We start from the raw sequence: 14,065 nt of genomic DNA, 5'->3' as shown, positions 1-14,065 counted from the left end.
GCCCAGAGAAGCTGTGGCTGCCCCATCCCTGGAAGTGTCCAAGGCCAGGTTGGAACAATCTGGGCTAGTGGAAGATGTCCCTGCCCATGGCAGGGGGTGGGACTGGATGAGTTTGAGGGTCCCTTCCATTCTGTGGTTCAGTGATTCTGTGATGCTTCATCAGGGAAAATGATGCCTCCTTTTATTCTGTTCTTCCACTGTTACCATTTGATAAGCACTTTATCCTTCCATAGTAAGCGTTATTTGTATTACTGGAAAATATAATACTATTTCTATTCATCCATGAGTGTATCAGTACCACACCCCTCTCCTGTACTTTACAGCGTACCGGAAATTAAAGTGTGAACTTCAAACTTGCTGAAATACAAATATTTTTTCAAGTTTGTTTGTTTGTTTTTTCCTTTTTCCCCCCCTGAAGGTACCAGCTGAACCTCTTTGCTAGAATGTGCCTTGACCGCCAGTACTTGGCCATCAACGAGATCTCGGGGCAGCTGGACGTGGACCTGATCCTGCGCTGCATGTCCGACGAGAACCTGCCCTACGACCTGCGCGCCTCCTTCTGCCGCCTCATGCTGCACATGCACGTGGACAGGGACCCCCAGGAGCAGGTGACCCCCGTCAAGTACGCCCGGCTCTGGTCTGAGATCCCCTCGGAGATCGCCATCGATGAGTAAGTCCCTGCTGGGACGGTGTGGGAGAGCAAACGGTGCCGCTGGCGGGTTTGGGAGCGGGACCGGAGCGACCCGAAATCGGGGGGTGTTGTGTATTTGTTTATGTGTTGTTGTTATAGATTGTTTGTACTGGCGCTGTTTAGAAGTAAAGTCAATCAGAAACGCCCCCAGCGTGTTCCTGGGAGGTCAGTAACCTCCCTGTGTGGGGGGGGTCGGCTCTGAGGGGCTGTGGGGTTTGTCTCCAGAACGCCCAGCGGTCACAGGGACAAGCTCTGTGGAGTGGGACCCTATATTTCCAATGAGGCCCAAACCAAGATTCCTATGAATGAACTGGACACTTGACAAACTCTGGCCTTCCAAGCTATTCAAACCATTGCTGAGGCAGCCAAACCTACACCTTCATATACACAAGTACAACAAAAACCAGCAGAACCATTCATAGACTTGGCAGAAAGGCTAAAGACAGCTATTGCAAAACAAGTCAAACACCCAGAAGCTCAGGATGCACTGTTTTTAAGACTGGCTATAGAGCAGGTCTGATTTTGGGTGGTGTGACCTGGCTCTGGGGTTGGAAGGCAGGGGAGGAGGGTTTCAGCTTTCCTCCTGCCTTGTCTGATTAGAGAACAGTCATAGAATTGTTAAGGTTTGAAGACCTTTAAGATCAAGTCCAGCTGTCAACACAGCACTAACACCCTGTTCTCCACTTAACCACGGCCCCAAGTGCCACACCCACACGTTTTCTGAACATTTCCAGGGATGGGGGTTCCACCACTGCCCTGGGCAGCCCCTTCCAGAGCTTGACAGCCCTTTCCATGAAGACATTTTTCCTAACATCCAATCTAAACCTCCCCAGGATAAGTGGAGTTCGTGTCCTCAGAGTGTGGACTCCTCAGGGCAAACAGTCCTCGTGGGAGCTCACACCATCAGCAGCAAAAACAAGGGGAAGGTGCTGGAGACAGTCCCTTTCCTCAACCTCCAGTGGAAAATCCTCTTGTTACAGTGGTGAAAAACCTACACAAAACCACAGCTTGCCCAGGGACGTGGTTTCCTGACCACTTATTTTAACTCTTTACAATTAATGATTTAAAATTGATAGCACTCAGCTGTTCAGAGCTTTTTTCAGTTGGAGAAAACGAACACCTGAAATCAGTGTTACATACCAGGAATTTAAGTCTTCTGTGTTAGTGCTGGTGTTCAGTAGTTTCTTCTTCCCTCCTTTCTAGCCTGGTTTTCTGTGCTGACAGAGACACAGTAGATAATTCTCAATTTTAAATGCCAAAACACAAACCCAAATGATTTGGGCTCTGGCAGAGGCTCAGCAGTGATAAGTGATCAAACAGGGAAACGTGAGTTAGGGGAAGGTGGGGACTGTCTTGTTCAAAGTCCCTCTGCACATACTGAGAAAAAAAACCCTAGAATTTGTGTTAAATATTAATATCTGCTTTGCATATAGATGGGTTTTATTTGGAGGAAAAATACCATCCCCAGTCAGCATCTCTTGGCCAGCACTTCTCCTCAGTGCTGCACATCACTTGTCATTGTTTCCACTCTAGTAATAAAGGTTACTTTTTTAATTTAGTGGGACAAAATTATCTTTTTTTTTTTTCCCCCCTCAGACATTTAAAAATAGTACAAAGTGAGCATATGGGATAAAACACCAAAAGCCAGGAAATTATGGTGTCAGTGTCCTGACTCCCTCGTTTGGATAAATTATTTACCAGCTTTTAACTTCTCTTAGATTTTGACAAGCCAATGAAAAATTGTATCTGGTGAAAGGAGCCCTGTGTATTTGCATGCTAAGCTTTGTGTTTTGTTTTCTTTTTTGTTTTGTTCTTTTTTTTCCCTCTTCAGCTATGATAGCAGTGGAACTTCCAAAGATGAAATTAAGGAGAGATTTGCACAAACAATGGAATTTGTAGAGGAATATTTAAGAGATGTGGTGTGTCAGAGGTTCCCTTTCTCTGATAAAGAGAAAAATAAGCTCACTTTTGAGGTAGTTACCCAGTTCTGATTTATCCTTTTCTGTTTTGTGGTGGAATGTTGGTACTTTTTTCGACACCAGATAGTTTGGCAAGCACAGATTGAGTGCTGAGCCTCAGCAGGCTCCTCCTTTCCACTGGAGTCTTTCTCCTCGTGCAAGTTTGTGAGTTTGCAGTGATGGTTCTTGAAATGCAATCAATGAATGTGAGTTTGTCTTAGATTTGCAGCAGCCTTGTTTACTTTCTGTGCTCTCAGTGTTATGGCAAAGTCAGGCCTTACTGGAATAAGTAGTCTCAAAAACTAAACACTGTGTCTGCACACAGAGAGCCTTGAGAGCTCGTAGTGATGCTCCCCAAGAGTGTCCTATGACTTACTGACCTATTAAATAGTCTGTGCAAAGGAGATGTAGCAAATCCATGCAATAGCTTTCCCAAAATAACCATTTATATGAGGAAACATGATATTCTTTAAAAAAAAATAACATATTTGAGGGAACATACTTCACATAACGGGGCTATGTTAAATATTTGCCCTGTGTGTGATATTTTTGTGTGGATCTCGAAGCAGTGCATGGGGAGGAGTTGTGGGGAAACTTTACAATATCTTTTTTCTAAGATAATGATAAAAATCATCAGTACATTCCCTCTAGTCTTGCTCTGTCTTACCTGCTCTGTAATGAGACAAATGTGGTCTGATTTTGTAGGTAGAATATCAATTGCAGATACAGAGATTATTCCAGGCATTGCAGTTTTGTAGGCAAAAAACTTTCTGATGTAATGTAGAATTTGACAGTCTTGTGGAATTCCCAGATATTGTGATAAAATATGACTCAGCCAGGTTCTTGATCTTGTCACTGTGTTAAGAACAACTTGATTGTGAAAGCAAAATGTTTAGTATTAATCAGGCTTTTTATTGTTATTTTGGTAGGTTGTTAACTTAGCCAGAAATCTGATATATTTTGGTTTCTACAACTTCTGTGACCTCCTCAGACTAACCAAAATCCTCCTTGCTATATTAGACTGTGTGCACATCACTACCATCTTCCCTATTACCAAGATGGCAAAAGGCGAGGAAAGCAAAGGTAAGGCTGGAAAATGATGGGCAGAAAGTTCTTGGGTGGTTCAGGTTTGTCTCAAAATGTCAGTGTGGGTTGGAATCACGGAGTCATAGAATATCCTGAGCTGGGAGGGACCCACAAGGACCATCCAGTCCAACCCCTGGCCCTGCACAGACACCCCAACAATCCCACCCTGTCCCTCAGAGCGTTGTCCAAACCCTCCTGGAGCTCTGGCAGCCTTGGGGCTGTGCCCACTGCCCTGGGGAGCCTGGGCAGTGCCAACCACCCTCTGGGGAAGAACCTTTCCCTGAGATCCAACCTGACCCTGCCCTGTCCCAGCTCCAGCCCTTCCCTGGGTGCTGTCCCTGCTCACCCAGAGCAGAGGTCGGAGCTGCCCCTCGGGAGGAGCCTCAGCCCCTGCTGGGCTCTGACCTCAGTCTCATCTCCAGCTGGACACACCAAGTGCCCTCAGCTGCTCCTTGTTTGGCCCCTCAGACCCTTCCCCACCCCTGTGTCCCTCCTTTGGACACTCTCCAACAGCTTTAGATGTTTCCTTTATTGTGATACCCCAAACTGCCCCCAGGACTGGAGGAGAGGCCACCCCAGGGCAGAGCAGAGCGGGACAATCTCCTCCCTGGACCAGACGGTGATGCTGTGCTTGGAAATCTTCTCCTTTCTGTCCATGGCTTGGCTGTAAAGCTGAGTAATGCCTGTAATGAAAGAGGGAAAGGGCAGGGGGGTTCTCCAAGTACTGCAGAGCTTCTATTGGCTTCCCAATTCCCAAGGATTTGGATGTGTAATGTTGAGACAATTTCTCTCCGTAGGATGCGGAGGGTCCTTGCCCTGTTAATGCAGCCCCATTACACCATCATAACTTTACCTGTTTGCCTCTCTGAAGGGAGCAATGTGATGAGGTCAATCCATGGAGTGGGAGAGCTGATGACCCAGGTGGTGCTCAGAGGTGGGGGGTTCCTGCCCATGACTCCGCTCGCTGCTGCTCCCGAGGGGAACGTCAAGCAGAGCGAGCCGGAGAAGGAGGACATCCTGGTCATGGACACCAAGCTGAAGATCATTGAAATACTTCAGGTACCAGCAGCATGCATTAATGCAACATCCTGTGCTCTCTGTAAGCATTAACAGGGTCCTGCTGCCTTTTAATTTATTTCTGCCTGGTATGTGCCTCTTACACCAGTAAAGCATTCCAGAAGGTGACCTTGTCAGGCACTTGGCTCTCAACTTGCCTGTGACAATATTATGCCTTTACTGAAACAATTTATTAGAAAAGAGCTTGCAACAGACATCTGCATATTTAGCAGTGATTTAGCAGTAAGTACCTGACTTGAAGCAGACATTTTCCACCCCACTGTCTGACCAGTTTCTTGGAGTCTACAGGGCCATCTCAAGTGCCCCAAGGAAGGGGGGATACTGGAGACTCCTCTTGGCACAGCCCTCAGCCTGCCATGTTTTTTCAGCATGCACATTAGCCAGCCTCGCTGTCTCTTCCATCTCTCTCTGGCTTTTCTCATGAGCTCACTCCTGAGTCTTCGGGGCAAACACAGTTTTTTCCCTTTTCCACGGCACTGCCTCGATCAAGAGGTTGCTGCAGAATTCCTGCCCTGAAATCCAGCTTCCCCCTCTGACTGTAGGAGTCCTTTTTCTGCTCAGTAACTTCATCAGTGAGTTCATGGAGATCAGAGTGATGCTGCAAGAGCCTTGTGGGCAGGAGTATGTGAGGCAGCAGGAGATCCCTGGTGTTCCTTCTCCGTGCCCCGTGGGAGGCTGCGCACGGAGCGCGGGGTGAGGTCCTGCCCTTCCCTCAGCAGCAGATGCAGCACACAGGGAGGCTTCAATCCTTCCTTTCACCAGTGCTAATTTTAGTTAAAGCCACAGCTTCTCTTGTGGCCCAGCATGTGCAGAGGGATGGTTCAGTGTGCCAGTATCCCCCCAGTTACCAGGCTCTATTCAAACTGGCATTAAGCCTTTTCCCTGAAAGCTGTGAGAACTGTGAGTGTTCTTGGCATTGGATCTCCTTCCTCAAGAGGAAGATCATGGAGAAGGTGGTCTCTGCTAGGGTGGAGGTTACTCTGGCACCAGCTAGTCCTGAACTGGTGTAGTTGCTGTATGGGAGCAGCCTGGCTCCTGGCAGCTCACGTCCTGCTCCTGTGCCCCACCACCCCGGGAGAATAGCAGCACATGTCTGTGGGATTCCTGCTGGCTCAGAATGGAGATGGAAATGCTGCTTTCCTTCCCTGGGGGATGGGGTGTGGATGCCAGCATCAGGCAGTAATGAGGGAGCAAAGCTCTGCCAAAGCACCTTACTCATGTTTTATTATGTGTGTGTATCGTGCTCGTGGAAAGCACTGAGAAAATGACTGAATCCTGGGGATTTGTAAGACAACATTTGCATACCTCTTGGAATCACAGAAACCCGGGATGGTTTGGTTTGGAAGGGACCTTAAGGATCATCCAGACCATTCTACCCTTTGCCATGGGCAGGGACACCTTCCACCAGCCCAGGTTGCTCCAAGCCCCATCCAACCTGGCCTTGGACACTCCCAGGGATGGGGCAGCCACAGCTTCTCTGGGCAACCTGTGCCAGGGCCTCCTCACCCTGGGTAACTTTTCCAAGTGAAATCCACATCTCTGCTCAGTTGATGCTGCATGTTGGTGGCCCTGCATTGTGTGTAAATTGTAGGTGTGCTGGGAATAGGCACATTATTTCAACATTTTTCCTACTTCTGTATCCCCAGTTTATTTTGAACGTGCGACTGGACTACAGGATCTCCTGCCTGCTTTGCATATTTAAACATGAGTTTGATGAAAGCAATGCCCAGATGTCCGAGTCACCCACTGGAAGCAGCAGTCAAGAAATGCCAGCTAATGTTCCAGGTTGGTTATTTTGCAAGGAATGAGGTGGTGTGGGTTAGGGGACACTCTGCAATCTTAGAGGGGCTGGTGGGTAATTGTTTCAGGTTCTTGCTTTGGCACACAAATGGTCCCACTGGAGTAGAGTGCCCTGCTCACAGTGGAATAAAGGAGTAGGATCATTTCCATATTTTCAGCATTTTCCAACTAAATACTGTCACCTACTTGCTTCCATGTATTAAGTGTGACCAAGAGCCTGAGTTACATCCTTTAAAAAAAACCCTGAAATAAACACTGTCATGTGTGACTTGTCATCGACCTCAGAGCTTTTCTGTTGATGTTTCTGGGTGAAGGAAAATGGTCCCCATAGTAATGTGATTTTCTCCATCTCTTCCCCTTTTCCTCATGCCTGTACCCACCCAAATTTTTCTTTTCCAAAGGTATTGTAGGAAGGCAAGACCTCTGGAGGTGTCTGGGCCTCAGTGCTACTGTGGAGGAGCTTGTCATGTCCAGTGTTCTTCTGAACTGGAAGCAGGATGGTGGACTGGGTCACTGGGGGTTGTCTGTTGGGATATCACTTTCCAGGGCAAAAAGTGCCCTGTAGGAGGACCTGTGCCATGTAGGAATAACTGAACTTTAAATGTGCAGCTTAGGAGTCATCAAACAGCTTTTATTCCCCAATTTGGGGGCTGTATCTGCAGATGCAGAGGAAAAAGATAAGAAAAATGTAGTTTAGATGTGAAGTGTTCAAAGTGTGACTGTCTTTCGATCTCACTTCAAAGGGGATGTGTTGACTCTTTTCCTGGGCTGCCTGAGCCTTTGGAATGGGGCTGGGGGCACACCCACAGCTCTTTCTGCCAGCTGAACTTTGGGAGAAATGGGGTACATGTTTTTGGCAAGGATATAAAATCCCTGTGCTCCCTTCTGTTCCCCTTGGCAAATATTTGTGAAATAATGAGACTCCCAAGTCTGTTTTGTCAGTTTTATGTTGTTGGGGGTTTTTTTTATTCTTTTATTTCAGAATATTGGTCATTGCCCATGTGATGAGGTACCTTACACTGAGAAAGGCAAAGGCCTTTTTATTGCTGTCATGGCTGAATTTATTACTTGAGAACTTCTCAAGGGTGAAGTTTGGCTTTTACTGTGAATGGCCCCTTGGAATGACACCAGGTCCCATTCAGCATCCTGGAATGATGCTGGTGCAATCTAAAAACAGGCAAGAGAGGAATAAGCTGGATGTCGCTGAAATGATTACACAGTTTAATTTGTGAGCAGGGAGCAGGTTAATTTATTGTCTTATGTTATCTGAGCAGCTGCTTCAGTGATCTCGGTGTCCCTTTCAGCTTGTGATGACCCCCTTGTTCACTCCCCTGTCACCACTTGCCATTTGAAATGTTTTTAGGTTGAAAAAATCCTCTTTGATGTCACTCTGACGTCACGCGTTTGTCTCGTGTTCTCAGGAGCCCTGGACTTCGAACATATCGAGGAACAAGCTGAGGGGATCTTTGGAGGAAGGAAAGTATCTCTTCACAGGTGCTCATCGAGGGGCAGCTCCGAGTCCCCAGGCTGCAGGGCTCCCAGGGAGTGGGAATTCCAGTCCAGAGGGAGGTGGTGGCTGGGGAGAGCTTGAAAACAGCTGCCACAGTTACTCAGGCTCCATTTCCTTAAAATGACTTTGATGTAGCTCAAAGTAGGGTCCAGTTGGATTAAAAACCACAGATAAGGGATACAGGGGTCCTTCAGCCAGAAGAGTCATCGTGGGAGGGCTCCACTTAATGGGTAAAAGCCAGGGTGGAGAATTAGGGCATCTTAAGCTCAGTGCTGCAGTGAAATCTTACTTAGGTGGAAGAGTTTGTGCAGGCAAGGATTGGCAAAACTGTAAATTGGGTAATGCAAGCTGAGTGGACCCTGAGCAGTGAGATTCTGGAATAGCCTCCCTCTTAACAGCACACCAAAACCCCCTGTCCTGAGATAGCATTTGATTTGATAAATTTCCTCCTTACTTAAAAGTAAGAAAAGAGGTTTTCCTCCTGCTAAGGGGATTAAGAACCTGCTGGGCCACTCAGTCTAATGTGCCAGTTAACTCCTCCACTCTGTTTTCAGTGAGGAGAACACACCTCTGGATTTGGATGATCACGGTGGCAGAACATTTCTCCGAGTTCTGTTGCACTTAACCATGCATGATTACCCTCCCCTGGTGTCTGGAGCACTGCAGCTCCTCTTCAGGCACTTCAGCCAGAGGCAAGAAGTCCTTCAAGCTTTCAAGCAGGTATGTGTGAGTTCCAGGAGCTATTCCTCATCTGAACGTGTGTATTGCAGCTAAAAACAACCCCTTTTTGTGCAACTAATGGATTGCATTCATGTAAGGTTCAACTGCTTGTTACCAGCCAAGATGTTGACAACTACAAGCAGATCAAACAAGACTTGGACCAGCTGAGGTCAATAGTGGAGAAGTCGGAGCTGTGGGTGTACAAAGGCCAAGGTCCTGACGAGGCCATGGACAGTGTGCCAGGTGAAAACGAGCACAAGAAGAAAGAGGTAATTAGGCTGTGTTTGTGCAGACTCCCCTGTGGGTATTTTGAGGGGGTGGCTGTGTTCAGAGCTGTGGCAGAAGCCCATCTTCCCAGCACGCTGAGCAGCCTGGTGAGGCTGGCTGTGTACTTTTAGGTTAAGGCAAGAGCAAGGGGAGAACTTGAGCTGGTTGATACCAAGTGGAGACTGGTCAGGATTAGCAGCCACTGAAGTGTCACCCTTAGGGTCTTAACAGAGCTGGTTTGGGTTGTCTCTGGCTCCCCAGTTCTGTCCTTCCAGCACTGACTGATCACATGGGATTTGTCCAGTTAAAAGCACCTCAAGTAAGGTAAGGGCAGAGCTGTGAACTGCTCAGGTGATGCCTTTTCAGTCATGCCACTGATAAATGACAGAAGAGAACTGTGCTTTATCTGTGCCTGATAATCCAGGACTTTCCTGACATGCACATCTGACTTGGAACTCATTAAACACATTTTACCTCCGTATAATTTGCAGTCAAATAGACAAGACTGGGTGAGGGAATCCAAGAAACAGTCCCTCGGTTATGAACATTCATTGTTGGAAGTAAAGACAAGTAATTTACTTGTTGCTTTTCTTGTGCAGGTCCTGAGAGGCATTTCTTAGTCTGTGTGCAGTGACAGTTTAATAATAGTTGAGAGGAAGAGAAGTAAGGACTTTTTTTTTGGGGGGGAGACTTGATTAGAGACAGAATGTGACAACCAAAGGAAAGGACGGGAAGTTGCTGTCTCTGAAATCATCCCACCCTCACCTTATTTTGTGTTATAGAGGTCAGTGTGACTTGACAAGATAATTGTACGTATTTTTGTGAGACTGTCAGAGCTGGAGGATGACAGTCCTTCCCAGGAGGAGAGCGGGCGCTGTCCTAGAACGGTAATTTTAGCCTTCATGAAGGCAGTAGTATAAGCTACTAATAAATTGTCTGATTTTATCCTCAGGAAGGTCACAGCAAGTCCCAAAAGCCTGAAAGTACTAGCAGCTACAACTACCGGGTAGTAAAAGAGGTAAAACTTTGCTTCTTGATAGTTCCCTGGCAGTGTAAATGAGTAACAGAGCTCTGGAGAGCTGCAGGCAGAGGGAGGCACCCAGGACAGTCTGAGTCACTGTGCCATTGTGGAAACTATTTGCTGAGTAATAACATATCCCAGCTTGAATGGGAAGCCAGGATATAACAAGCACGACGTGTGTACTCTTTCCTTGAGGATGGATTAGTGAGAAACGCGAGGTTTTGCTGCTGTTTCAATGGTAACACAATATTTTTATTGTTAAAGACTACAAAGGCAGGAGGCAGGGGGAGAAGCCATTTAGTTTGCCCTGGTCCTGAGTACCTGGCACTCAAACCCGCCGTGCTGTTGGAATTTAACTTAGGAAACACCAGGCTGAGAGTGTGTGGTGTGAGCTGCAGGCCTGTGTGTGGAGCCTGTGGTGGGTTCTGCAGGAGCATAGGATCACAGAGCATCCAGAGCTGGAAGGGACCCACAAGGATCATCCAAGTGCACCAGCCTTAGTCAGATGCCATGGATGGAGCCTGGGCCATGAGGAGCTGCCTGGAGCCGCTCTGCTCCACACAGAGGAGTTTCTCCCCGTTGCTGCTCTCTGGGACCTGGCATTCTGTGAAGGAACAGCCAGGCTCTGGGCTCTAAAGCCAGTCTCTCTGCAGATCCTGCTGCGGCTCAGCAAGCTCTGTGTGCAGGAAGGGGCCTCGGTGAGGAAGAGCCGGAAGCAGCAGCAGCGACTCCTGCGGAACATGGGAGCCCACGCTGTGGTGCTGGAGCTGCTGCAGATCCCCTACGAGAAGGTGGGGCTCCTCTGCTGTCTCCTTGCTTTGGGTCCCGCTGGCAGGCTTTTAGTGCCTCCTCTGAATCTTGGATATGTTGGAATGTATTGGATCCACAGGGGCTGGTTTATATGGTCTCATAGTCTGTACAATATCCATACTTTGGGGAGCTTGGACAAGCTCTGTTTGTTTGAAGTCTTTAACATACAGTTATGCACTATTTCCCGAAGAAGTATTTGTCTGCCATAGCTCAGAGTAAGACCAAGGCTCAACTGGGAGCTTTTCACAGGAGGCATGTGCTGCCTTGGAGTTGAGCTGTGGAAGCAAGACCCAGTTGTTGCTACCAGGCAGCTGCATGCCCACCATCCTGGGAACACCAGAGTGCCTGGTCCCCATGGGATTTGTCAGGTCTGTCCAGTAGTTAAACACAGACCCCCTCAGTTGCAGAGTCCCAAACTCCCCCCTCAGAAATGAATAAATACCAATTGGCCTGCCAGGTCAGGGCTCAGTAATGAGCCCTGTCAGATGCCACATGTTATCACAGTGCAGTGTGGAGCCCACTGGGACTGGTTTGGAGCCCACTGGGTCTGGGTTGTGTCTGGTTGGAGCCTGCACAGCCCCATGTTGTGCTGATGCAGCACAGCCCAAGTTCATCCTGTTGGCTGCCCATTAGTCACAGGTGACAGGTACTTATCAGTGCAGAGGTGACAAGTTTCCTGATCACTCTGCTGTCCTCTGTTCCAAACTCCACAGGTTTCTGAGAACCAGTAATTCTGGACAGTAGCTTTGATTAATGTTAAGTCTCATGGTTTCTTGCTTCATACTTTGCTAAAAAATGGGCAGAAAAGACACTCTCCAACATCTTGTCTCCTTTCTGCCCTGTACATGTGAATGTGCATTGGACAGGCAGCGTGGAAGGGGTTTCACCCTTGGAAATATATGAAATTCCTTAAAAGTAGAAACAGACTCTGATTTTCCAAACTGCATCTTCTGCCATCGGTGGGTCAGGGATCCACACTGACGTCAGAGGAGAGGCACCAGTTCCTCAGCAGTGCTTGGAAGTGTGCAAGCAGTGTGCAGGTTCCAGTAAATATAAATTGGGCTGAACTGGTGCAGTGACAACTTTCCATGTCTCCCTTGCCATGAGCTGCCCATCTGTCTGTGCAGTGGAACGTGGCAGAGTTCCTGGGCAGCCCCGAGGTGATGATGTGTGGCTTGGCCAACGTGCCGGGATGTTCAGAAGTGTAGAAGTGACTAAAGCACGTTGCTGGCAGGCCTGGCCATGGAGTAGGCAGTTTTAAGGAATAAACTACTGTAATTTCTATTATGGACTTCATTTTTGATGCTCTTTAGAACTGTGGAATGGGCCAAACTCATCCCGAGTGTCTGCGAACTGGGTGGAGGTTTGTTTTCCTTCGGGGTGTGAGGGACGTGACAGTTCCTTTGCAGAGCTGGAGCTGTGGCTCGTCCAGTGCTCACCTGAAAGTGAACCTTTGGAGTCCCTTTAACTCCCTCTTGTTTGTCATGCAACCCCAGGCTGAAGATACGAGGATGCAGGAGATAATGAAGCTTGCACACGAGTTTTTGCAGAACTTCTGCGCTGGGAACCAACAGAATCAGGCCTTGCTGCACAAGCACATAAACCTGTTCCTTAACCCAGGGGTAAGAATAACCTCAGGCCATGATTTATTTTTTGTTCTAGCAAGGAAAGGGACTGGATTGTCCTTGGTGAAGCCTCGGGGGCTGTTCTGATGCAAGATTTGTTGAAGAGGTCACATTTTGTTTTCATTCTGAAGCCTCAAAGGTTGGCAAGATGTTTGTTTAGGGCCATTTCAGTGTAGAAAGTTCAAGAGGCTGAAGTGGAGTGAAAAACAGGCTGAGATAGGAGCTGGGGTGTTGAAAGATGAGGTCCAGAAATGTTCCTCCAACCCTGCGCCCTGCAGGAGCGTTGGCTTTACCCTGCCCTCTGGGGGGCCCGGTGGGTTGTTTATTTTCTGATTGCTTTCTTCCCTTCATCCCTTAGATTCTGGAAGCAGTGACAATGCAGCACATTTTCATGAACAACTTCCAGCTCTGCAGCGAGATCAACGAGCGCGTCGTTCAGCACTTCGTCCACTGCATCGAAACCCACGGCAGGAACGTTCAGTACATCAAGTTCCTGCAGACAATCGTCAAGGCAGAGGGGAAGTTCATTAAGAAATGCCAGGATATGGTAATGGCTGAGGTGAGAGCTGCAGGGATTTGCAGGGTCTGAACAGAAGTTTTCACATAGCAGTTGGTGAACATGACAAATTGATCCTCTCGCTTCGGGGACTGCCAAGAAGCTGACAGTGAGCTCTCACCATGCAAAAAGAGCAAACAGCTCCCAGAAAGCTCAGGCTTTTTGTGACCAAAAGCTTTCTGAGCTCTTGACTCATAGGTGTAACGAGGGGTTGATAATTAATGGCACAAGTTACTTCCCAGCACGTGTGCACAGCAGCACATGGGTGGGATAATGAAGCAGGGGTGCCTTTCTCTAGCAAAATTGGCTCAAAGAGAATTAGTTTAATTTCAAGATCACTAATGCAGAAGGAGAATTTTACCATGATAGTGTTTTGATGGGAATTCTTTATAGCATCCAGAGTGGTGTGGGCTGGAAGGGACCTTCAAGCCCATCCAGTCCCACCCTCTGCCATGGGCAAGGACACCTTCCACTATCCCAGGCTGCTCAGAACTGGCCTTGGACACTTCCAGGGATGGGGCAGCCACAGCTTCTCTGGGCAACCTGTGCCAGGGCCTCCCCATCCATACTTTTCCTGTCTTTCAGTTTGAAGCCATTCCCCCTTGTCCTGTCACTCCAGGCCCTTGTAAATAGTCTTAGCAAGATGTACTTACTCAGCTGTTTAAGTGCTGAAGGTGGAAAAGATGAGGGTGTTCCTTAGGTGTGTGGGTAACTGGGAAATTGGAGTGGCAGGGTAGAAGGGAGAGGTAAGAGAAGGGTGACTAAGTGCCTCTAAGTGGGATATTGGATGTGATCCATGATGGTGTATTTACACATCTGATGGGATGTTTGGCCTCCTCAGCAGGGGGAGCCCCAGGATCAGATTTGTCAAATCTGGCTTTTGTGCATCAGTCCTGGTAGATTGATGGAAAATCTTCCAGAATTTGTTGTTCAGCTCGAAAGCA

General features: G+C 47.9%; 1 protein-coding gene across 13 annotated transcripts in view; it reads left to right on the top strand.

The window, feature by feature from the left end:
• ITPR1 (inositol 1,4,5-trisphosphate receptor type 1) overlaps positions 1-14,065 on the top strand; it is a 163,472-nt gene that overhangs the window by 67,546 nt on the left and 81,861 nt on the right. For 6 of the 13 annotated variants that reach the window (XM_064667121.1, XM_064667124.1, XM_064667116.1 and 3 more), the window contains 12 exons: positions 419-670; positions 2,523-2,664; positions 3,579-3,732; positions 4,607-4,794; positions 6,459-6,597; positions 8,034-8,092; positions 8,681-8,842; positions 8,941-9,111; positions 10,062-10,127; positions 10,784-10,921; positions 12,437-12,562; positions 12,924-13,124. In XM_064667121.1, the coding sequence (XP_064523191.1) occupies positions 419-670; positions 2,523-2,664; positions 3,579-3,732; positions 4,607-4,794; positions 6,459-6,597; positions 8,034-8,092; positions 8,681-8,842; positions 8,941-9,111; positions 10,062-10,127; positions 10,784-10,921; positions 12,437-12,562; positions 12,924-13,124 (1,798 nt within the window). Of the gene's footprint in view, positions 1-418; positions 671-2,522; positions 2,665-3,578; positions 3,733-4,606; positions 4,795-6,458; positions 6,598-8,033; positions 8,107-8,676; positions 8,843-8,940; positions 9,112-10,061; positions 10,128-10,783; positions 10,922-12,436; positions 12,563-12,923; positions 13,125-14,065 lie in introns of all 13 variants that reach the window. The other 7 variants (XM_064667115.1, XM_064667118.1, XM_064667112.1 and 4 more) reach the window with 3 other exon arrangements.

Source organism: Pseudopipra pipra, chromosome 11 (assembly GCF_036250125.1).
Source record: "Pseudopipra pipra isolate bDixPip1 chromosome 11, bDixPip1.hap1, whole genome shotgun sequence".
NCBI lineage: Eukaryota > Metazoa > Chordata > Aves > Passeriformes > Pipridae > Pseudopipra > Pseudopipra pipra.
The sequence above is the reverse complement of the archived record's forward strand: the minus strand, read 5'-3'. Positions and strand labels throughout refer to the sequence as shown.